At 41.5% G+C, this 25,870-nt stretch overlaps 2 protein-coding genes across 8 annotated transcripts in view; one reads left to right on the top strand and one right to left on the bottom strand.

The window, feature by feature from the left end:
- The window catches only part of LOC310874530 (rho GTPase-activating protein 23-like), a 59,307-nt gene extending 42,739 nt beyond the window's left edge, over positions 1-16,568 (bottom strand). For 6 of the 7 annotated variants that reach the window (XM_083787373.1, XM_083787378.1, XM_083787375.1 and 3 more), the window contains exon 1: positions 2,604-2,784. In XM_083787373.1, the coding sequence (XP_083643499.1) occupies positions 2,604-2,657 (54 nt within the window). In that variant the 5' untranslated portion in view covers positions 2,658-2,784. Of the gene's footprint in view, positions 1-2,603; positions 2,785-16,265 lie in introns of those variants that run through there. The other variant, XM_083787377.1, reaches the window with a different exon arrangement.
- Positions 16,569-20,587: 4,019 nt separating this feature from the next.
- On the top strand, positions 20,588-22,656 carry LOC310875176 (uncharacterized protein). The gene is made up of 2 exons (XM_083788314.1): positions 20,588-20,838; positions 21,208-22,656. Exons 1-2 carry the CDS (start codon positions 20,661-20,663, stop codon positions 22,560-22,562), a joined length of 1,533 nt encoding a protein of 510 aa, XP_083644440.1. The 5' UTR covers positions 20,588-20,660; the 3' UTR covers positions 22,563-22,656.
- Positions 22,657-25,870: the final 3,214 nt, after the last annotated feature.

Below are 25,870 nucleotides of genomic sequence, written 5' to 3'. Positions count from 1 at the left end.
CACATAGAGTTATATCTATAGAGAAGACACCCGAGTTCTCCTTCCATCCACTTGCATTGAGTTGCTCAAAAGCGCATGAGGCGGATTCACTCCTCCTTCCTGGTAGGAACAGAGTGCATTCTGGGATTGATTGGTTACAAACACATGAACGCGCTGCCGTTGACTATCATTGTGCAGTTTGTGCGCGTTCACGTATGAAACATTCGTTCACGTGTCATGGCCCCAATCACATGAACGTGCGCAATGATAGTCAACGGAGCAGCGCGAGGCTCGAGCTGCAATACCAAATCCGGCCACTATGTCCATTTCGCCTCAGGGTTTCCTCTGGGTGCCTTCTCTATAATAATAATAACTCTATGGTTCAGCACCACTCAACATCTGACTGATGGCTCATGGTCTTGGGAAACACCACTGAATTTGGGAATGTCACTGTATGGAAACGTTGTAAATCAAGGAAAAAGTCAGATGAAAAATATATCTCAGTGTAATATTTACCACTGTCGGTTGGCTCTTTAAGTTTAAGCTAATGCCTGGAGCTTGCAGATGTTACCTTATGAATGGAAAATAAAAATGATGCTACATTCTATCAGCTAACACAAGTTAGCTGGTAACATACAGCCAGGCAGTGCTTGCCTGTATGCTCATAGGTGATCTTACTGTGGTAGGTGATGCAACTGTAATGCCCTGTGTTCACATGAAACGAAACCAAGCTCAACACATGCTGGAGCCAGGTCTGAGATTGGACAGATAATGCCTGATTTTTCCTTAATTGTGCACTGTGTTTTACACCAAAAATAGCAGTTCCACAAGCTTGTAGGTCGGCTATTTTCGGTTTGCAACATGAAACACAACTAGTATGAACCAGGTTTAAAACAAGTTCACTGAGCACATATTCTGATGGGAGGAAATACAGAGACAGATAATATTTGTAGTTAATTGAAAGCTAATTCAACTTCCAGGAGGACACACTATCGTGTTGCATTGCAGGGTTGTTATTGAAATGTAGGCCTACACATACATAGACTTTGCCACAAGTTACAACACAGCATTTCTTTTTGTTTTCATATCTCCTGCTCAAGACCTGCATAAATGCATGCATGCATTTCATTAGACTAGACTAGAGGGTGAAACTAATTCTCCATTTGAACCATTCTTTCTTGGAGCACAAAGAGGGCAAAATAGCAGTTGCAAGGACTTAACTCTACCTGTAACTGTCCACATACAGGACTTAACTCTACCTGTAACTGTCAACATACAGATGTTAGTTTGCCTTTAAATGCTAAATCTATTATCAAACTGTCATTAGTTTGTACCTAGTTTTGGAAAAATAAACCAAAGCTACTATACGTGTGTAAATGTAAATAAATACTCAATAGGCTATAACTGTCGGGCTGCCAAATGGTCAGGCCTAATCACCGGATAGAGTGAATGGGAGCTCCACCAAACAGGCAGTTATCAATTTCATGTCATTGATCTACCTCAAGTTCCGTAACCCTAATGTTAATTGGGACATAATCCCATCCCCTAGCTAGGCTATTATATTGGTATGGAAAAGTTAGATAATGCTTGGTGTTACGTTGCACTAATTTGTTACATTAGTAGTTTGGTTGCATCTGTTAAAAAGCAAGCAGATATTTTGCCAAAGTATAATTTCAAATGAGTTTGGATTGGTGGAATTAAACTTCAGTTTTCTACACTGTGAGAATATAAGAGTTACAATGTGTCTTCTGTCATTGACTCAGACTCTGCATAATATGTGGGCTGGCATATGGAAATGCAGGCATTCGAACCCAATTTCTTATTGTCTTTCTGCCCACCCAGCCAACCGTGCTGCATTTCTGCTATGGGGGTGTAAACTGTCACAGCAAAAATATGTGGCACATTCCCTTAAGTCACTGGGGAATTATACTGTTATTTGCAGAATGCATGTACGAGTGAGGAGATCGAAAACGATTTGATCATCCACTCATAAAAGTGGGCTCACAAAAAAAAAGTTTAACAAGTTTTCAGTAGATTAGTGACAGTCATAATTTACATAATTTAGTTACAGCTATTTGATGGGTGCTGTTCAGTTGTGGAAGGCCTAGGCTCACTCTCTCTCTCTCAAACAAAACTGCATTTCTTCAGCTAATAACTTATTCATGTTTTACATTATGTATTTCAATAGCCAGCCACAGCTTGCATTCTCTTTCTTGTCGGGTGGGGCCATGGGGGGCGGAAGACACGGTCAAGTGCATGAGAACCAAACCAAAACAATGTCCCTTGTCCCACGACTCTGCAAGAGGCGCACCATGCTTGTTGCTTATACTTACACCAGCATAGGCTAATAAGGTGATTAATTAAGTTCTATACAGCAAACACGCGCGAAAAATGTAACGATATTAAAATGGATTTCAGTAAATCGATGTGTACAGTCCATTTCCACTTGGGGAGATTAGGGAGGGTCGAGAGAACGTCTCGGAGTCGGACAGTCGAATGTCCGAGAAATAAATGCCCATTGTAAAGAGTAACAAGTGAGTGTTCTCTTATAACATGTCACATAAATAAATTAGTGTCATTTCATAATTCAAAGCAGCGAAATACTTATGGGAGAGCGCACTTACTTCGGCGTCAGAGTGGGGAGGAATTCCAACAAGGCAAAAAGCAACTCCATTCATTGGACAGTTCGGAGCGTTCTTCCTCAAAGTCTGTGCTGCGTATTTGTAACCAAATGAAAATGTTAAAAATAATAAAAAACTAGCATTGTACTGTCAACAACATTGCGGAGCCCCAGTCGCACTCTGCTGCTCCCAGCCCTTCTACGACAGCCAGCAGCATCAGTGAGCCCGCCTAGACTAGAGTACAACAAAGGTGACGCCCCGCCCACGCAAGGATGGGCGTAGTAATGATGCATGATGAGAGAGAGGGGCTGCAGCTGCAGCCGCAGTCATCATTTTCATATCAAAGAGAAAGAGTTATGATGAATGAATGAACACTGTTCACCGACCGACTTCACTTCACGTTGATAAAACGGACGCTGCAGAGCTCAGTAGTAGCCAACATTGCAGTTTATGCATGTGTCCGAAACCTGGCACGTTCTTATTATAAAACAAAACAAAACAGATAGCCTACAATAACAGTGCCAGTGTTTTTCTTTCTTGCATTTCATATCGTAGCAATATCCAAGGTTCAAAGCATAATTAACAGCCATTCTACTTACTGCCTTTTCTTAAACAATTAATATAAACATGTCCAATCCAGTTTTGAATGTATAGTTTTATAGTTAAAACACTTTTAGGCTATGTAGGCCTATACCTGTAGTGTAGACTTGCACATAGGCTACTGTATTCTCAATACATTTTTTCTATAGTTCATATTTGTTATAACATCACATTTTAAGCTACAGTTTTATGTATATTTAAATTATTTTGAATTCCTTTTCCTACCTCCACACAGACCACATTAGAGTTTTTGTGGCAAGCTACTGTACCTGTACCTTTGATAAAAGTGAGCAGATCTTTGGTACTTTCATTGTAGCGTTAGCATATAGTGTTAAACTATAGCCTACTTGTGATGGCTAGAGTTGCTTTAATCTAAAATCATTAGATAGATAGTTGCTGCTGTTTAAAAGTGTGTCCAGCCCATTGGGCACACAATTGAATGGTTATGGACATGTCTATAGTGGTCTACTGGCTATAGACCTGCTAGTATCTCGCACTATTGAGATTTGACTCCTAACTACTGTACATTGGAAATAGTTTCAGTAAACTGCTGTATAATGGTACTTGGTACTAAATGTATACTTAGTTTTCTCTTCAAATTAAAAGTGCAAAAAAGAGAAAATGTCTAAAAAAAAAACTAGTTTTTGTACCCTGACCTATAATGTGCACTACATTCATGTTTGTGATTATCACAGATAGTGTGTTATTGACACTTTAGTCTACAGTCTGTGTGTTTTCGATTAACTGAATATGAAGGACCCCAAATGGAAACAAATCATAGGCTTTCTTGAGTTTAAATCCCTCTTAGCAGACCTTGTATTGAACTGTACTTTCCTGTGCTTTTTTCTGCAAACTATTAATAAAGTATTAATCAATCAATAGTCATTCTGAAAATAATAATTAATTGCTGTTCATTTTTGACCAGGATACATACAGTACACAGACTTGGGCATATATATATCCAGATCTATCGATCCATCTATCAATCAATCATAGCAATCCTTTTTTCCTGGGTGAGGGTTTGATTAAAGGACCAAGAGTGTGATAAGTTGGTAGCTGGCCATTGAAGTCAGTGCAAGCTAAAGTTCCATGCACACACTCAACTGTCACTGTGAGAAACCTCACGGCGGAAGCTACTCACAATCGCAGTGTCAAACACTGTGACACAGATCGGCCAGCAAATAGTTTGCTATGGATGGTGTGGTAGAATTTAGGGCTGAGGAGGAGACACTGGGGTTTGTCTGGCTGGCATAGGGAAAAATGAATCAACACAGAGCAGTAAACAATGACCTGATGGCTTACAGTGGATGAGCACCAACAGCTCCACACACACACACACACACACACACACACACACACACACACACACACACACAGTAGTGCAGTCCAAAGATGGCATTTAGATGCTATCTCAGCCAGGTCAACTTCACATCAGCAGAAAATAAAGCCGCTACATTATTTTCATTGCAAAACTGACATACTATATATACTATATGTTTTATTATCTGTATATTCAGTGTTTCACTTTTTGTCAGCCTGATGTGTGTCTGTCTGTGTGTCTGAAAGCTGTGCTTCTGTATTAACTCATTTATACTTTGTGAGTCAGTGTCCTGCAATGGAAATAGACGATCTGTAAGCTCATAACGCATGGTGCTGTGGCACGTTATGAGCTTGTAGATCTGCTATCTTTGGTGCGAGGCACGGTGCGCAGCCAAGTATAACTTATTCGGCTCAAAGTATTCTGTGGGAGAATGGTGAGGCCTGCCCTGCGGCGGCAGTAGAGCGCGTGCGTGGCTCGTGGTCACTGGAGCGAGACGCAGCCCCGATGCTGATGTTAGTCGACAGTCCCCTCGGGCCACAGGAGGGAGTACACTCACACACACTGAGTCACTCATTATGTAATAGCAGTGAATAACATCATCGGTGAGAAAAAAAGGGACATAAAGGCTGAGATATTCTAGTTCACTCTTATACACCCTCTGCTGGCCTGGCTTCAGTTTACATGCGAGTGCACGCACGCACACGCACACAAACACACACACACACACACACACACACACACACACACACACACACACACACACACAGCATCCAGTGCTGATCATGGGTTCTCTCTTTCACCGCGTCCAGTCCACGCCCCACGCAGACAGTGTCCTAATGAAATTGCTTCCTGTCCAGAGATTTCTTGTAATGAAATAAATAAATCTACACAACAGACCAGTCTTTTCAGGGAGTTGGACTTGATGCTGTCATCCTATCACCTCACCACAACTCCACATGGTAGCCAATGTGCCCTTGAAAGTAGATCTGTCTGCAAACAGAACATTTCATGAGGATATTATTTTAAGTGATTATTTACATGCCGCTTTCGCGAGGCTTTGAGAATTCCGTGCTTTGATAAATCACAAAAAACATTGTACTTTTGTTTTATCCAATAGCAACAATCGTTTGCTCTGACGTCACTGGTGACATGCAATCAGCACTGTGCAATCACCAGCCAGTAGAATGACTAAATGCCATTATGTAAGCCCTGGTAGCTCACATCAACTAAAAGCATCTTGTTGGATGTGACATTTAGTACATCACTTTTGGCGTCACTTGGCGTTGCAATATTCCATCATAGTGCATGAGAGATGACATCTACTGGAATTCAGGAGAAACAAGTCGTGACCCTGAAATTATAGCATACTGTTGTGTACTACCCACTCTCAATTTGGTGTCCCTTATTTGGTGTAATTGTTTTGGTCATTGTAGGTGAAATCTGATATTTCTGTGTGACACAGTTATACAACATATAAAATATATAGGGCTTAAGTTGGTATAGTCAGATTAAACTGCTTTAGTTGATTGTAAATAATTTTGAAAAGGTTCAAGTAAATTCTGTTTGTTCTAAAGAAAATCATGAAATACATTATTTGATTAATATATATTAAAAAGAAAGAACTGCTAAGAAAATAACCGATAATATACAACACATACTACAGTATCAAATAAAGTGTACAATTTGTTAGTCTAAATAAAAGTCAAGGTAGGCCTATAGTGTAATCATGTCACACACCCTATAGGGGCAAAAAAAAGTTTGGGAACCGCTGCCATAAGGGAACCTTTGAAATCATACTTAGCACTTCTTCAGTAATATCAGTGGCAATTGATTTGATAACATTTTACACTGAATGTGTAAAAACTGACTTATAATGGCTCAACTTGAAGGGTACGGTATCTCCAAAATGCATCTTTCGTTGTGCTTTTCCAAGGAATGGAAGAGATTTCTTGGAATGAATCAGGTTCTCGATCACTAGAGATGAGTGCCCGGGGGTTAATATGAAAACATCCCTATAGAAAGAGGCCCATCGTTTCCATAGAAAACATCACACCGCTGTCCAGATATTGTGACACCGATAAAGCAGGACACAATGGCACCACAGGGGTCTTTATCCTAAAACCCTGATGCCCCAATAAAAGCATGGCTGGTGACAGAAAACTCACTGTATAATACAACAAACAACTGTCCGTGTCTGTGTATTTTGGGGTTCACGCCATCTGTCTATTTACAGCACCACAGGGGAGATTTCCCTAAATATTTAATCCGCCTAAATCCCTTTCTGCATGACATGGACAGGCTGTGGCCACTAGAGGGCCTCAGACTGTTGGTTGACTAATTTTATGTTTGTTTTCTAGGGTCACAAAGGGGCAGGGATGGATTAGGATGAAGTGCACATGGACTGGAGGTTTTATTGGAGAAACTTCAGTGCACACACATGAACATACTTTAGATAGGATGTCATGTAATATAACACATTCCTACGACAGGGTGCCACTGCAATGATATTGTTGCTGTCGGACAGAAACCTCTTAGCTACATAGTTTTTACTTTTTATGTATTTGTTTTGTAAATGAAAGTAGCAAATCTACAATCTCAAAACATGTTGCGATGTGACTTGCAGATTGGCTATTTTTTAATTTGAAAGGTAACAGTTTTGGACAAGTTGCATTGCGTTTTGAGCTTGTAGGTCAGCTATTCGCACAGAATGTTCACCTATTTTTGGCGAATGTTCACCTATAAGGAGGACATGTACCCAGAATAGGGACGTTCATGCAGTTAACTTTCCTCCAGGGATAGGGCTTCATCTCATCACACTGATTCATTGATTCAATCAGTTTCTCTGTGGCTGCTCTGAGAGATGTTCGACTTTATAGGACACTCGGTTTGTATCAGCCTCACTGGCGGGCCAAGTTACCATCGTACACACAGTACCCATCTCTGGACTAGAATAATGACCTTGTTCTTCTTACTGCAGCTCCAAAAAATGGAAGACTTTCAAACAGACGTACCTCCGAAAAAAGAAGACATGATTCTAACGGTAAAAAGCAACGTTTGTCATATTTCAGAGGTTTTTTACAATACTTTAACGTTTCTGTGAAATATTCATGCCAGAGAGTGACATAGATTTTGAGAGTGACATAGTTTTTTATCCCAAAGCAATACTGTATACAAAGTTGCTGTTAGTGTTTGGATTTCAATTTGTATGCAACATAATCTTGTGTGTATTTTTGAATAATTTTAATATTAAAGTACCTTTTGTCTTTTCTTCTCTTTCTTCCCCCAGAACTTTACATCTCCAGTCCAAATCTTTACGTTCTGTTTCCACTGCATTAGTAATTGCCAATTGGATAATCAGAAGAGCAGTCAGTTTAATTGCTTTTATAACCCTAACATGTACATATCGTCGGAAGACAAGTAGCCTACCCACTGCTATATTATATCACAACATCATGTTATATCAATGTCATTGACCATATCATTGATCCTGGTCACACACACACACACACACACACACACACACACACACACACACGCCTGTGCTATGTCCTATCACACATGCTACATGTCCACTGGTACCATTCATTATTACAAATGGTTTCTTGCAACAAGAAAATTCCCCATCATCACGATTGACACCACGAAACAAACACACACAATTTGGCTGTGTGAACCTTAAACGGACACTTCACCCTTTTTGCAAAAAAATATATGTTAATGACATTTAGAAGATTTAGAACACTTTCCTGGGGGGTCTTTATGTGTGTAATATGTGGTTTTAGATATTTTAGATTTTAGCAATGTCTCTGATGTCATGGACACTGGGCTCACTTACTTCCTGGACTACATGTTGTCTCAGTAAGGGTATGGGCACATCCATGCACGGCCAAAGGAAGCTGACTCCTGACGTCTTTTCCTGGTTTTTAAGACAGCTGGTGGATGGAAAAGAAGCTCCACCCACACGGCAGGTTGCCGCGTCGGCCAGATTCCCGGAAAAGCTTGCCCCAGCGTCAACCTGCCGCGTGGGTGGAGCCTCTTTTCCATCCACCAGCTGTCTAAAAAAACGGAAATGACGCAAAACACAGCTTCTTCTGTCCGTGGATGGAATCTAAACAAAGTGTGCCCAGGCAGTAAAACAGCCCTCCCCCTATCCACAAGGAGGAGCAGTGCACCAAAGCATTATGGGAACTGTAGTACAGGAAGGAAGTGAGCCCAGTGTCCATGAAATAAAAATAAAATTACCTTACCATCAGAGACACTGGGCTCACTGCTAAAATCTAAAATATCTAAAACCACATATTACACACAAAGACCCCCAGGAAAGTGTTCTAAATCTTCTAAACGTCATTAACATATATTTTTTAGTAAAAAGCGTGAAGTGTCACTTTAAGCTAAAGAGTGCACAGCATTACCTCCTGCAACATTTAATGCGCATATATTCAGTGCCCACTGCCCACAGTGTAGAGACCATTTAAATAAGAATCCGTGCAAACTGACTTCAACCAGACCGTTTGCAAAAACTAAAAGCAGACAGGACTCTGGTTGTCAACCTGTGGTCCAGGGACCTGGTGGGCCGTGAGGATATTGAAAGTGGGCCCCCAAATAATTGTCACAATAACATTTTTTTTCTTTAAACTGATAGATCTTGAAGTATACTACAGTATGTGAGTTCCATTGATCCAAGCGAAAACAATCAATTGATTGATCATTAACATAAACATGATCTGAAAATGAGGGTCTGGGAGCCTATACTGGCTGCGATTAGGAAACACGGAAGTGACCGCACTGCTCCGTGCTTGAGGTTAGGTTTAGGTTAAGGTATGAGGAGGCTTGTCCTTCTCAGTAGGCTCCCAGCATGTGCAGTAGACCGATAAGATCGTCTTGATAAGTAACCTACTGGTGATTATCGGTTGACTTTCACTCGAATCCTCAAGGTGACCACTGAGGAGGACCCTCAGTAGTCACCTTTCTGACTGCCTAAGTGGTCAGATGGGTGGGCCGCAAACGCTTTCGAGATATTCAAGCGGGCTCTGAATGATCCAGAAAAGGTTGAGAACCACTCACTGATCTAGGACGTGATCTAGGACGTGAGCTAACCATTGTATTACTAAGCTACTGTAGGGTGAATAATGAGGTGGGCTGTTAGGGTAAATGGGGGTTGGGATCTACATGACAAGGTTATACAATGCATTATGCAGCGCGTTGAGGTTGTAGATCAGTTATTTTCAGCAAAGCAATTTGGTGTAGCGGGGAAAAAGGAGTCTAGCATGGAACCCGAGGGAAAGTATATATCTAGCTAGGATCACTTAAGTGGAACTCTGAAGGTTCAGGGTACACAAGATGAGACACATACATCATTATGCTCTCTTTCGTGGACAGCAGAAGAGGGCCCTCAGGAAGAAACATTATCAGGTCAGCCCCCCCCCCCCCCCCCCCCCCACAACTCATCATTCTATTTATAGCCCTGCAAAAGCTGAATGAACCAGAGCAGAAAGTGAGCACACACACACACAGACACACATGAATACACATGTCTTTGTACACATATGTATGCCACGTAAACATCAAAGTACACAAAGGCAATGTCTATTGCACAATCTCACATATGGTCCATCACCCCTCTGGGGTATTTTGTTTGTGTGTGTGTGTGTGTGTGTGTGTGTGTGTGTGTGTGTGTGTGTGTGTGTGTGTGTGTGTGTGTGTGTGTGTGTGTGTGTCAGAGAGAGCGAGAGAGAGAGAGAGAGAGAGATATCAGGTCACAGATGGTGCACCATCATTTAAATATCCATCACCTTGGCTGATGATGATGTCAGAGCGGCAGGAACAAAGACATCAGGAGTGACGGACCAGCAGCCTGAACATGTCTTTATTTAATAGAAACAAGCATCAGGAAGGACATTATTAGTAGCCTGGAATCCAGCCTGATTCGCTACATTGCAAAAGCAAAATAAATAAAATAAAAATATAAACACTGAACATAGCAAGCAGTCTGGATCCCATGCTACATTATTAGTATTACTATTATTGTTATTGGTGTTGTCATTATTATTCATTAGTAGTAGTAATAATAATTAAGTTAATAATAATATAGTAGTAATAGTTGCTTTAGGAAACAACATATTGGGTATTAACTGCTTAAAACCCTGTAAGGCTAGACGTAGTAAACTGGACCTGAATTGTATCTGTACGGGGACCTCTTTTTTCTGTCTAAAACAAATCTAGCCAAAAATAGCCCCCCAAAAAAGCTCACAACACGCTGTGAGCTTATGGATGTACTATTTTTGGCTAACGCTGCCCCCAGAACATGGATGCTGGGGTTCAAGTTCAACTCCTTACACCTTTCTTTCATCATTGACCCCTTTGTATATAGAGTGGAGTAAACAAAACAAATGTATTTTGTTAAATGATTTAATAATAATATAAGGGATTGCAGGGGGGCAACAAATTTAAGCAGCGATGGCAGACGGGAAAAAAAATTGTTCCATGGATTTGAAACAATGCCTGGAGAGGCCTGATGGCCTGCAGTGGGTCTCATTTTTCACCGGAATGCCACATTCCTCACTCATTCCATCATCAGCCATGATTTCAGCGTATTGTTTAGTGCAGTATGTCCACATGTATGAATTCAATGGCGAGCAATGAAAAGCAGCTGCAAAACACTGTGTGTGTGTGTGTGTGTGTGTGTGTGTGTGTGTGTGTGTGTGTGTGTGTGTGTTGTTGATGTATATATGTCAGGAGCTATTTCTTCCCCTTCTATTGGTGGACGTCAAAATGGATAGTGAACATAACTGAAGTTACATACATTACATAATTCAGATTCCATTAGTGACGACGGCGGTAGGGGGGGTGTCACTGATGAAAGCTCACACACACACACACATACACACACACACACACACACACTTAATGGCCAGCTACAGTAAAGGGCTATGTTTAGCCATTGACGGTTTCGGCCCACCCTTGCACTGTAATAATATCCATCTTAACGAGCCGCTGAATTATGACGCAATCCTCCCTTTGAGACTAGAGTGTTTTATTTGTCTACAATACAGTTGCCCATACTGTACTACAAGAGTTTTCTTGAAAGAGTTAATAGCACGATCCCCCAGGCCACTGTGCTTCTTTCAGGACATGAGCTAAATTGCGAATTATTAAGAATACTGCACTGTCTGGAAATCCACTGTAGCTTGTGTTACGATTTGACGGACAAATATAAAATAAAACAAAAACACATTCTGTGGTACACTTGAATAATTCCTCTGTCTCTTTCAGGTTCTCTCACTTTTGTTAAATTTGTCAATTTGATAGAGTACATATAGCAGAGTTGACCAAAGTTAAAACATGAGTTAAAACTGCATAAAATACAACCAATACAAAATAATGTAAAGAACAGAATAGAAGTTTTGTGTCTTGATCTAAGCGTAGTTTTGGGAAACAGAAAAAATAAACATCACCCTTTTGCTTCCATCTAGCAGGTTCCCGGGACCATAGAAGCATCTGGTCAGAGGATCTACAGTACATGACCTACAGTACAGTAGTGGTGTTGAGGGGGCACAGTAACTCAGACATTTAGGGTGGTGCTAATCTAAAAATAAACCTTTAATCAGAAAAGAGCTGCGCAGTTCAACATATCACACTATTAAAGGGTTGTTTTCTATTTTCATCATCTCATTTCATCAGTAGTTTGGCAGCTCAGCTTGGTTGGATGTGCATGCCTTTCTCTGTTCTGACAAGTTCTCTCACTTTCTCTGCTCTCTCTCGTCTGTGTCCCTCCTTCCCCGAGATGCTGTCCCAATTAAGTGTCACACCACACACTCTCCTCTTTATTGCAGTCCTCTACACAAACGCTCCTCTTTATTCCCGTCTTCTAGGCTCCGTCCTCTTAACTGCAATCCTCTACAAGCTCTCTCATCTTCATCAAAGTCCAGTCTACATCAGTCTTCTACGCTCTGTTCCACTGTCAATCTCTCTCTATTTTTACTCCTTTAATTCTGTATCTCTCTCTTCAACTCTCTTTATTTCTTTCTTTCTTCTCCCCTGTGACCCCATCCCACCCGCCTCCCTTCCATCCACTCCTCTCTTCCTTTCCTCCCCCTTCCCCCTCCCGTCTCTTCTGTTGTGAACTGATAACGTTTACGTCCAATGGCTGGCGTGGATTACAAGTCAGGATGTAAGAATAGCTATAGCAATGTCTTTGTGTCCCACTTCATATGTCTCTGCTACGGTATATGGGCCTTTGTGTACACATATCCACAGCCTGCACTCAATGACAAACTCAATTATCAAGTTCTGTGTTATTTGTATGTGGGTATAAATATATTTGTTCTCAGTAGATAGATACTTCATAGAACCTTCACTCCAGGAGGGATATTATAATTTGTGACGCCATAACAACATGTACAGGAAGGCTCTGTACTAGGTGACCATAGGTCCCTTCCTTTTTTCCCTCTACACCAAATCTGTTTGCAGACGAGAACTGATCTACAAGCTTACATTCAATATGCATTGCGATGTGAGTGTGACACATTTTGAACTTTTTTTGACAAATGTTTACCAATTTACACTCAATGTTCTATTATGACATGCCCACAATAGGGAGGCCTTGAAGGTATTACTATGATATACTGTGTATATATATTGTGTGTAGAGTTCACATAGTAGTTACATTTCCTTGGCCAACCTTCTAACTTTACATTTATCTTGGCATTTCTTTTAATGTTGTTTTTGTGTGGCTTTCGCCTTTATTTTATATTTTTTATAGAGGGATAGACCGTAGGCTGACAGGAAATGGGGAGAGATATGGGGGGTGACATGCAGTAAAGGCCGTCGGGATCGGGAGTCGAACCCGCGGCACACTGCCAGACAGGATTACCAGCTGGTGCCTGGACCACTGAGCCACGGCCCAGACCAACCTTGGCATTTCTGTGTGGGGTTTTCATGTTCTCCCTGTGGTCATGTGGGTTTTTCCACACCAAAAGACATGCATAGTACATACTAGCCTTGGGCCCATAGGTCAGGAGCCTATCACCTGTTTCCTAATTTTTATGTATATGACACTAGTATATAGAGCGTCGCAGTCCCACCCCCTTTCAGAACGACAAGTGGCCCAGGAAATTATTCTCCATTCATTTTCTCCATAGGCTTTTCAAAAAATATTTATATAAAGAAGGTTACGCCGCGGACAAAGCCAATTCGGATCGTGACAAATCATGACAACAAACACAATATTTTGTGCCGATCAAATAATTTGAAAGAAGAAAATAAAGGCAGGATACAACACTATTTGTTTTGTTTTTCTTCTTACTAATTATTTGATCGGCCCAAAACATTGGAATTATTGTCATGATTTGTCACGATCCGAGTTGGCTTTGTCCGCGGCGTAACCGTCTTTAAATAAATACTTTTTTAAAAGCCTATGGAGAAAATGAATGGATAATAATTTCCTGGGCCACTCGTCGTTCTGAAAGGGGCGGGACTGCGACGCTCTATTGCAAGGACCTACCCCCAATCCAACCCTTGATGCAGGTAAGCATTGGGTACCATTTCTAGTCTTTTGTGCAACTCGGCTGGGGACTGAACCACCAATTCATCCCAATCTCATAGCGGACACTCTAATCACAATAGCCATGTGATGGTATTGCACAAGAAAAATAGCTTATCTACAAGCTCACATGAATTCACAATGTGAGTTGTGAGCTTGACTTTTACATCAACTATTTTAATAAACAAGTCACTTTTGTGTGCGAGGACCAGGTTGTCCTCACAGTCACAACCACAATAGGACCACACTTCTTAAATAATAAATATAGAACTCCAACTATTCGTCACTAATAACGAAACATTTGTATATGCACGCACAGACACACACAAAGGCTCATTATCTCCACTCTTGTCGTCTTTCTTTACTCTTTGGGTCCTTTTTGTAAGAGCTACTCTCAGACTCAGCTGGATAAGCTCTCTGATGCGAGCGCTGCGCGCGCACGCGCGCGCGCGCGCGCGCGCGCACACACACACACACACACACACACACACACACACACACACACACACACACACACACACACACACACACACACACACACACACACACACACACACACACACACACACACACACACACACACACACACACACACACACACACACACACACACACACACACACACACACACACACACACACACACACACACACACACACGAGTAGACAGAACAGGGAGACGATATGAATGGGGGAGACATGCAAGAGACCCTGATGTCTTGTAACACGTATACTGTATTAGTTGACTACCCTGTACAATCTTTAGTATTCATTTAACTCCAAGAGTGTACAAAACAGAACTGTTCTGAACATCCGTGCTCATTTTCAATGTAATGATCACAGTCTACTCACATTCACACACTGATCATTTATTCACCACACTGCATTTCAGGAATACATGTCTGTTTTAGTTGCCTACTGTAGAGTACTTTGGGTGAATGTGGACAGAACTTTTATGTTGATAGATTTGACATGAACTCAAAAAGTAATACTACAATGAAAGTACTCTGAACTCGCTCTCATAATCATTAGTTCCAGAAAATGCATTTGGCTGTCAAAAGTGTAGCCCAGGGCAGGATATCCTGAAGTTGCACACACACACACACACACACACACACACACACACACACACACACACACACACACACACACACACACACACACACACACACACACACACACACACACACACACACACACACACACACACACACACACACACACACACACACACACACACACACACACACACACACACACACACACACAATGTACCTTTCACACTTGGACCGGGTACACGGTTTCTCCATTATATTTGGCAGAATACACTGTTACGGTCCCGTCCGCTCGCTCCTCTCCCTTGTTCCCTCGGTCAAAGCAGGCTCTATCTCTCACAACACCATTCTGTCTGTAGTCTGTATACCGCGACTCTCTACAAGCACTACACAGTGCTGTTTCACTCTCATTATCTGTCCCATTCCTCTCATACAGGAAAAGACAAGTGTCCCTTATCTTGCATACACAGTAGAATCATCAGTGTCAATTTCACTTAGAGTGTGTACAAATGCAACCAAATGGACCTGTATGGGTCCATTTGTACACGCTGATTTACAAATGGATTAATTGACAATGGGTATTTTAAGTTGGCTTACCCTGTGGGTAAGCCACTATGCAAAGATCACTGACTCTTCTCATAGTTCACACACACACGTGCACGTGCGCGAGCGCACACACACACACACACACACACACACACACACACACACACACACACACACACACACACCAAGAATATACTCTCACTTGAGCAGATTGGCTAAAAATATACAGCATGCCTCCTTCTTCCACACAGAGACATGCCAAAAATACTCCGCTCTTGATTCCAGATCATTTCTCCAAAGCATGCAGCCGTCCCACCCCTAAAGCGCACAACTAATAAGTTAACTGAAAACACAACTTCAGTGACACCCACATGTGAACACACATATTTTTACATACATACTGCATGGCCTAATGGCCTGTGTGACAGAGAGAGACAAGAGAAACAGGTATGAAGTGTTTTGGTTGGAAAGTCTGTGACACTACTGCACCCTGATTATCCCTCTTCTCCCCTGCTTTTGTCATTCCGGTGTGTGTGTGTGTGTGTGTGTGTGTGTGTGTGTGTGTGTGTGTGTGTGTGTGTGTGTGTGCGTGCGCACGCTCACCTGAGCCATGATGTTCAGCAGGACTCCGACTGGCTCCCACTCCGTGACATGACTTTTATATTGCTGGGGTGAGGATTCATTCACTCACACACACACACACACACACACACACACACACACACACACACTCCTGGATATCACCAGGGTGCCACAAAGCCACGCACTCGAATGCACATCGCCCTCCTTAGTTTCCCCATGAACACCTCCACCGCCTCTTCCCCCGCCCAGCTCCTTCTCGCTCCTCCTGTGACACCGCTGTCACCCTGTGATGGGCGTCGTTATTGATATGGAGGATACCTATTCTCCCACCCCTTCTCTCTCTGTGTGTCTCTTTAACAGCCCACAAACAGGCTGTAATCCCCTGCCTCTTCTGACAAAGGAGAGAGCGTAGCCCCCTGTTCTCCACGTTCCTGCTCCTTCCCTGCTTCACTCTCTGACTCACTGTAAGCTGGGCTCACACACCACTCTGTGTCCCTCCTCCTCCCCTCACTCGCGGCTCCCTCCCTTTTTCCCTCTATCTCCACTCGGACGCTACCATTCCTCGCCCCTCCTCCCCTCCCCCTCGCTCTTCTCCCTCCCTCCCTCCCTCTCCCTCTTGCTGTACACAGTATTAAGGGTTGACGGGCAGACCATGTGACCTTAGCGGTGTAGTAGGATTCCCTAGCAGCTGTCGTGCTCATTCCTTCATAGCACCAGCCTATAGGATCGGTGGATCTCCATTCACAACAACCACTGATAAACTGGGAATCTTTGTTGCCAGCGCTGGTGCTGTAGATTGGGTCCAACACTTGAAAAGTGTTATGAGGATTGGCCTGTTTTTTTTCCCTTTTTCTTATGGATTGAACACAGGGATGTGGATTTAGGGATTTGGATAAGCTGTGTGATGAATGTAGACAGGAAATCAAAAGAATATATACGTAGTCAAAAACAATATTTTGGGAAGACGGTGGGCAAACCGTTATTAAATGTTGACATGGAAGCGCACACACACACACACACACACACACACACACACACACACACACACACACACACACAATCAGGAAAAGGACATCCTGTGCTTCCCCTGAGCTGTATAGCTGGAAACTCCCACCCCAGAACAACAGGAATGGGCAGGCCAGGCAGGCCACAGTGGCCCAATGTTCCCTACATCACAAAGCACTTAGATTCATCACAAATAGTACACTGCACAAATTAATAGTACACTGTAAAACTCTGACTGTTCATTCAACTCTGAGAGTGTACAAAAGTACATTTGTTTACTTTCCAGAGTTACATTAACAAGATTTTACTGTACAATTCTGCACACCGCTTTGCACATTAATTGCATAGAGATGAATTCTAGCCTGCATCTGAACTCAGTGATGCATTTTTGACAAATATCAAAGTTTTGAAAAGATAAACAACTGTTGATTTGAACATTGCAAAGTATGTGAGATAAGGTGTGTAAAATGTGGTGTCTTACCTTTGAGCAAATATGATTGGTAAATGGCGCCCTCTGGTGTAGAACACTGCTCACATATAAATAATCAAATTATAATTAATGGAACATTTAACCATACATGTTTTACATGAGTCCAGCTTTATCAGTGCTTCCCAAACTTTTTAGCTTGAGATCAAAAAGAGAAATTTGATATCTCCCAGACATTTAATAGCCAATCTACAAGCTCAGAGTCACAACACGTTGCATCGCAACGTGTTGTGATGGAACAGGAATTTTCTCATACGATATGCAGCACTCTGAGCACAGTATATCAAATATACACAATCATTGTAATCGGTTTAAATATTAAAAGAGGAAAGGAGAAGTAACCAAAGATGAAACAAGAATGTGGTTGGAGCTGAAGATGCAGAAATTCACGTTAAAACGGATGTTTAAACACAGCTAATGGGGTGTTTCTTTAGGAAATATATGCACAAATTAATTCTTATACCATCTTTTTTCTTTTAAACCTAGGGAGGCCCTATGTATCCTCTATTCCTCTCTGTGATGGTAGCAGCTGGAATGATGAGTGAAGTAGGTGGATAGGGTTTTTATATACTGTAGGCTACCTGAAATGTATTGATATGTCCTGATGTTAATTCTTAATATAATGCACTATGCTCAGGTTCTGTCTTGTCTACTGCACAGGAAGACAGTGTGTGTGTGTGTGTGTGTGTGTGTGTGTGTGTGTGTGTGTGTGTGTGTAATTGTGGATAGAAGAGACCTGTGTCAAGGTTATGTTGAACTCTCTAGCCGCGTACAGAGCAGAACAGCTGTGCGTTGTGTTCTTGTGTTTGAGTAAATCACCGTAGATAAAACTGTCATCAAGTCCATTGGATTTGGTCCAATGATGTGGTCACGAGTGTGATATAAAGGGAGTGTGTGGGAAGGGCAATGTTGTGTGTTTTTGCTATAGTTGCACGTATCAACCCCGGTGGTAACCCCAGGGAACTGGATCCCAAGAGAAAGACCCTGAAATAATGAACAATGATGATCAATGATCTGTTCCAGATTAAACGCAGTGATTGCGATTATCATGTCAAGGACCCCCGAATGAATACAATAGCCTATGTAGCCAATTTGACCTCCATCTGAAATGATTTTGTGCTAGGGAATGTGATCCCCATACAAGATTTGTGTTTCAGAAATATTCTAAAGTATTCCAATGTTCAAGATTTCCAAGTAGGCCTAGCTGATATTGTACAGTATGTATAGGTTAAAAGTAGACTATTTTGATGCCACAACTAATTTCGTTGTAGGCTACCCCAGTTTGAGAACCACTGCTTTAGCCTTTATTCCTTTAACATAGGTATATTAAAATGCGATGGTCTTCTTGTAGCAGATAAGGTAGACTCAAGTTTAATTTATTCTTAATATATTAATTGATTTGAAATTGAAAACCAAACCAAAACTCTTGGTGATCATTTGTGGTGAGCGAATTCTGGATCCAGATCCACGCTCCGGAGCAGATGGGGGCGGTATTCTACCATGTTGAAAGCCAACCTGAACCGCCGTAATACTAACCTCGCGTCACCAGGCTTTGTAAAACAACAAACAGAAGAACGCAAGAAGATGTGGCTGACTAATCCGTGCCGATCATAGAGTTATATGTAAGGGTGGAGGGTGCTGATTATCAGCTCTCTATATGTTGCTGATCCAAGCGACGAGGTAAAAACTGCATCACGGAGCTGTACGTGATCAAGACGTCAATCAAAAAACCCTTTGATGCTTTGGACCATGGACGCTATCGATTTACAGTCGTCGATTTGATTTTCAGACGTATGCTTCCGGACTACAAAAGTCGCACACTCTCCGTTTAACCTGGTTTTATTTAAATGTAATTTATCACATCTCCTGACGTGGCTGTCCGGTGGCATCTTTAGTATCGTATGGTTGTCAAACCATTAAAAGGCTCACGAGTGTTAGCATCTGTCTATAGCAACCTGATCAACTATACGATCGCGAAGTGGAGGGGTCGAGGTAGCTCTGGTCCATAGCCTTCTACGTCGAGGGGAGTGTATTTGTCTGTCATCATCTTCATCATTATCACGGTGAGTTATACTCAGTCAAGCCTGCAGATCATGTCACTCCGCTGACTTCGGGGCAGATGTACAAGCTCTGCTGTTTTTGATGCGCGACACCGTCGATATAGATTTAATTCATTTTCGTCTCTCTTTTTTTTAACTAGGCTTCAGCCGCTTCAACATGAAACCGAACTGATAAACCCATTTGATAACTGTTTAAAGGGACACTTCACCCGTTTTGCAAATATGTTAATGACGTTTAGAAGATTTAGAACACTTTCCTGGGGGGATTTTCGGTGGTGAGGTGACCACCGGTCCTTCTCTAATCTTCCTTGATGTAGTCCAGGAAGTACACTGGGCTCACTGCTAAAATCTAAAATATCTAAAACCACATATTACACACAAAGACCCCCAGGAAAGTGTTCTAAATCTTCTAAATGTCATTAACATATATTTTTTGGCAAAAAGGGTGAAGTTTCCCTTTAAGCGTATGCTACCACCTGGAATTTAGTTTATTGAGGCGATATTATTCCTATTTCCTACTGTTCCATTTTAGACATACTGTCTGGTTGTCAACAGTATCTCTCCCGTGGAATGCTAAGCAGCACATTATTCTTGCCAGAGGTGGAAAATTAACTGCTGTGCTGCCTCTTTCCCCCCCACAGGATCAATAAAGGACGACAATCCACTATACCTAGTCTACACTGTGACTGTCTTTGACTCTACCGACTGGGACGAAAGAGGACCCAACAGGTTGCAGTGGAGCTCAGAACCTGTCAGGGTGGTCTGGACACATGGCCGATAAGATCTCTTATCTAATTTGAAATAATTGCATCCATTGCCACTGCCAGGCCACACTGGACTCAAACTGTGGACATCAGCTTAACCATGTCAAACATGGAGCTGCTGAGAACACTGGTAACTGAGCGTTTGTTAGTGGCTGCAGAGGAAATCTTTAGGATCATTGAGAGAACTATTGTGGAACATGTGGAGGAGGTTTCCCATTCTAAATGGGTAGCGGACAGTCACCATAGACGGGTCGATGCAGAAGCGTTTCCAAGAACAGGTTTGTGAATCAACTGGCCGCACCCTTTACAATAGATTTTTTACAAACTATCTTTTTATTCAGTCTAGAAATGAATGTCACCACTGTTTTGCTTAGAGACACAAGTCATTAGCATGTTTTGCAGTTGGTGCAATTAAATACATTACTTTAACGACTTAAGACCAATGTGGTCTATTAGTATCTTAAAAGAAAATCATAACATAACATTAGGGCTCTCTAGTTGGCCTGCAAGTAGTTCCTAATCAGTAGAACAGTTTCCTCAAAACCTCAACTATCCCTGCCAGCAAACATTAAAAATTTAAATCAAAATCTCTTCCACACAAGCATTGCAAACCGGACTGTAATATTTTGGCTTCTCCTTTCCTTTAGTGTTCACTGTCACAGAAGTGAAGGACCAATTTGAGCACCAGCAGCCTGCTGCTAAATGGAACCCCAGTCTGCAGCATCAACAGCCCCAAAGTGCTGGACCAGAGCCAAATGATGACCATCAAACCCTATGTGCAAGAAATCCAGACACATTCCTGAGTGAAAACGGCAAGAGTGATCAAGAGATATTGACAGATACCGAATCATCATCTTACCAGTGCCAGTTCTGTGACAGATATTTCTATCACCAGTCTGACCTCATTGTTCATACCAGGATTCACATGAGTGAGAAACCATACAAGTGCCAAAACTGTCACAAGTGCTTTGCACAAAAGGGGAATCTGGCTATTCACATGAGAAAACACACTGGGGAGATATCACGCCAGTGCAGAGATAATGACCGGTGGTTCTCTGAAAAAGCTGAACTTGACCATCCCATGGAAAAACCTTTACAAGAACCAGCGTCCAGTGGGTGTGAGAAAATCTCTGAAGACCTTGAAAGTGATTTCCAGACATGTCCACTTACTGTTCCTCCCTACGCCCAAAGTGAATTCAACCAAGAATCTCTACAGCCCTTATGCCTTTACCAACTCCAAACAGATGGCAATATAGATAAAGACATCTCAACTGTCCTTACAGCCAATCAAATCAAAATTGAACCAGCTGATCAAATCAAAACCGAACCTATTGGCTTCTGTGTCGTATCAGATCCCACAACTGATAATCAATGCATTGTATCAGATCCCACCCCTGATAATCAATGCATTGTATCAGATTCCACCCCTGATAATCAATGCATTGTATCAGATTCCACCCCTGATAATCAATGCATTGTATCAGATCCCACCACCACTAATAATCAAAGTATTGTTCCAATGAACCCAGACTCTTCTGTGACTCCAGGTCAACGAGGTGATGGTGAGGAAGAGATGAGTAGTAGAGAACTGTTTTCCAATTTGAAGCATCTCCACATGAAAGGAATCTTGCCAAGTAGAAGCCGGACTTTTGAAGTCTGCAATACACAGAAACCCTACAAGTGTCCTCACTGCAGCAAATGCTTTTCCTTGACAAAGACGTTAATCAGACATATAAAAATCCACACAGGGGACAAACCATATCGGTGCCAGTTTTGTGGACGGAACTTTTGTCAGAAGTCTGACCTTGTTACTCATACAAGGACACATACAGGAGAGAGGCCGTATCAGTGCCAAGAATGTCAAAAAACATTTGCCCAGAAGGGCAATCTTGTAGTACATATGAGGAAACATACACGTGAAAAACCATACCAGTGCCAAGAATGTGGTAGTAGCTTCAGTTTCAAGCCAGCTCTACATTGTCACATGCAGAGCCATAGATGAAATGTTGTGCCAGAGCATTTTCCAATGGAATCCATGTCCAATTATGAATGATGCATTGTGAGTTTGTAGATCTGCCATGTGTGTGATACTGGTACGTAACTAGGGGTGGGTCCCGAACCTCGGGACCAAGTATGTACCGAACCGAACGTGCCTGGGTACCGGGTACCCATTACAATAATTCAATTTCGGTTGTCTCTATCGGTTCCCACAAACACGCAGTCACACGATTTCTTTATTTTCTTCCCTTAATAGACGCGCAGGGAACAGAGCTGATCTACAAGCCCACACCGCGTTGCATCAGCGACGCGTTGTGGGCTTGTGGCTTGCAGAGGCGGAGCTATCTCTCTGCATGGAGTTAGTTGTCAGAGTCTGAGACAGTGACACGCGTTTCTTAAACGTAATTTTCGTGAAGTTTATGGGAGGAAAACTTTAAGAGAGGGGACAGGAATCTTGCGCCTTGCCTGAGTCTTCACTGCATACGTGCGCAGCATTGAATCAACATGAGACAAGAGAGGAGAGAGAAAGGGTTGGTGCACTCACTTCGAATGCGCACCCCCCCCCCTCCCCCTGTGTGTGTGTGTGTGTGTGTGTGTGTGATCACGGAGTAGGGTTCAGAGGCCCAGTCAGTTTAGAGCTTGCCAGTATAACTTCGAAGAGAGGTGGCGAAAAAACAACAAAAGATAGCCTACTTTGGGCAGCCCGTGTGCATGCACATTTCTGTTAGTAGCAAACCACAGCATGTCAGCCGCCTTTGTTTTCAATGATCCCCCCATTAGCACGTCGATCGGAAAACCCGTTCTCCCGTGTGTGTGTGTGTGTGTGTGTGTTCTCAGATCTCAGACATGCTTTTATTTGTTGGTAATAAGAGAAAAAGCCTACAACAATAAAAAGGAGGAAAACTTGTATTATACAGAATAGATATATTTAAAATAATCACTATTATCCACAAATGGCTCAATAAAGGAGAGGATGTTATACTATTCATTATAGGCCTACTTCGTCTTAAATTGACATTGAGCTTTTTTGTTAAATAAACATTTGATCTCATACCATTTTGGAACCGAAATAGGGAACCGTTAAGAACCAGAATCGATAAACAGAACCGGAATCGGTACCGGATTCGCAAAAATCCAAACGATACCCATCCCTATACGTAACCAAGTTAGCTATTGAAAAATAGCAGATCTACAAGCTCATAGCGTGCCACTTGGTGGTGCGCTATGAGCTTGTAGATCTGCTATTTTTCAACGAGCTTGTAGGTCTGCTATTTTTGAAAAATTGTGAAAATATTTATTTCAGAAAATTGGAGGATTTTGATTTTTTTTCAATTTCGAGGTCAGGCCTAAATGAGTTAAATAAACTATTACAAAACACTACTTTTCGTGTCAATTTAACCAGGTGTAGTGGGCATATGGGCTGACATTTTCAAAATGTCTTCAATCTTTTTCAAATTTGTCAAATGTGATTCCTACCTTCTCTCGGTTTCTCCAGTGTAGACTCAAGTCATCAGGGAAGCTCTTGGAATGGACCTGGCATTTAGTTTCTTCAGTTGTCAGAGTAGTCCATGTCCGTCCACTGTGAAAATGTCTCATGAAAGGGAGATTGTTGCAAAGACAAGCTTAGGGATGTAACAAAAATAAATTAAAAAAAACTTTGCCATTGTTTTTTTCCCCCCATATTAGGCTACTTCTGAATCTTAACACATTCAAGCAAGTAGGCCTATCATAAATACATAAACACAAACACTGCATTTCATGTCTTATTCAAAAGCAAAATTCATGCAGTTGTCCCAGCCATAACATTACATATTGTGTAATAATTGACAGGAATAAGAATGTCTTTTTTTCAGTCAGATTTATATTAAAAAAAAACTTTAATTCCCTTTTCAACATTCCCATCATAAAATGCAAGTAAACATGATTACTTTCCAACAAGGACAGTTTGCACCATGTACTCGTGTGCTTACATCATATTAAGCTAGTTGAATTAAAGATAAAATACACTTTGTACAGTATTGAAGTACTGACTTGATTCAAACACTATGAGCATAACATTGCCAAATCAACAAACAATATCAAATAAATGCTGGTTCAAGCAAAATAACTTGTTCACTTTTGCCAGTTATACATGAAACATGTCCTGCAACATGCATTGACAAGCTCTTCAACACAACGCAGAAAGCAAAATACTGTGAGAACTGAAGTTGCACATTTTAAAAGTATTATGTACAATTTAATCCCAATGTTGTATCGTTTTATTTGGTCTAATCCTAAATTGACTATGGATACCTTTTATTTCACAATGTTTTCCTGAGATTGCCAGTATCATAGTTATCCATTACACAGAGTGACTGAAGAAACAATCACTATGAAAATTATAATCGTCATTGCTAAAGGTAATAGGCATTGTTCAGCTGAGTAGTGCGGTACTATGGAAAATTTGACATTCCTTGCTCTCATAAGGCACAATTATGATTTTGTGTGTGTTAGTAGCCTGGCTAATAAGCAAGACTCATATCACACTGTCAGATTAGTGTCTGGCTTATTAGCCAGGCTAGTGTGTAGGGCTGGGTGCAATAACCGCAATGTCGAGATCATAACAGTGATTATCATTTGTTTTATAACAAAAAATCCATACTGCCCCAGCCCTAGTGTGTGGTAGTAGTAGTAAGCTGTAATAGCAGTTCACCAGTTATTCCTAATCAAACATTAAGCACAAAACTGTGACCAACAGTACTGTCAGGCTAGGTAAAAGTAAATATTGCTAATCTTGAAAGAAGTATTAGAAAAGCTGATATGAGGTATAAGCATTTTCGCACAAGGCATGTTCAGATAGAGTAAGCCTAGTTTGTAAGGAGAGGACAAAGATTGTAGAGTTTTCACATTTACGGTTTCATTTTGACAACATAAAAAGTGCAAGGATGCTTCATGATTACTGCCAATCCCACCCTCTCCCCAACAAAGGGACAAAACCATACACTCATTCTGTAAAAGAATGTTGGTCAAAAAAGTGTGAAAATGTATACAGTACACTGTTATGTTGCCAAAATCTCACCCCAGACCAACACAAAGCACCGTAAGGCAAACTATTCCAAGTACATTAATGCTGGTTCCAGACAGCATTAGTATAAAGAATATGGCCTTAATATTGGCAATAATATCAATATGTATACATTTCACAAAGACATACAAAATATCACAGTAACAAAATCCCAATAGCATTTTCACTACTTTTACAAATTAAAATATTGGATCTATTACATTCCATTAGGGCTACATTTCAACTCATAATTGCTGTGTATGGAGATA

The sequence above is a fragment of the Protomyctophum parallelum genome, assembly GCF_964188405.1.
Source record: "Protomyctophum parallelum genome assembly, chromosome: 17".
Classification (NCBI taxonomy): domain Eukaryota; kingdom Metazoa; phylum Chordata; class Actinopteri; order Myctophiformes; family Myctophidae; genus Protomyctophum; species Protomyctophum parallelum.
This window is presented reverse-complemented; position numbering and strand designations above follow the sequence as displayed.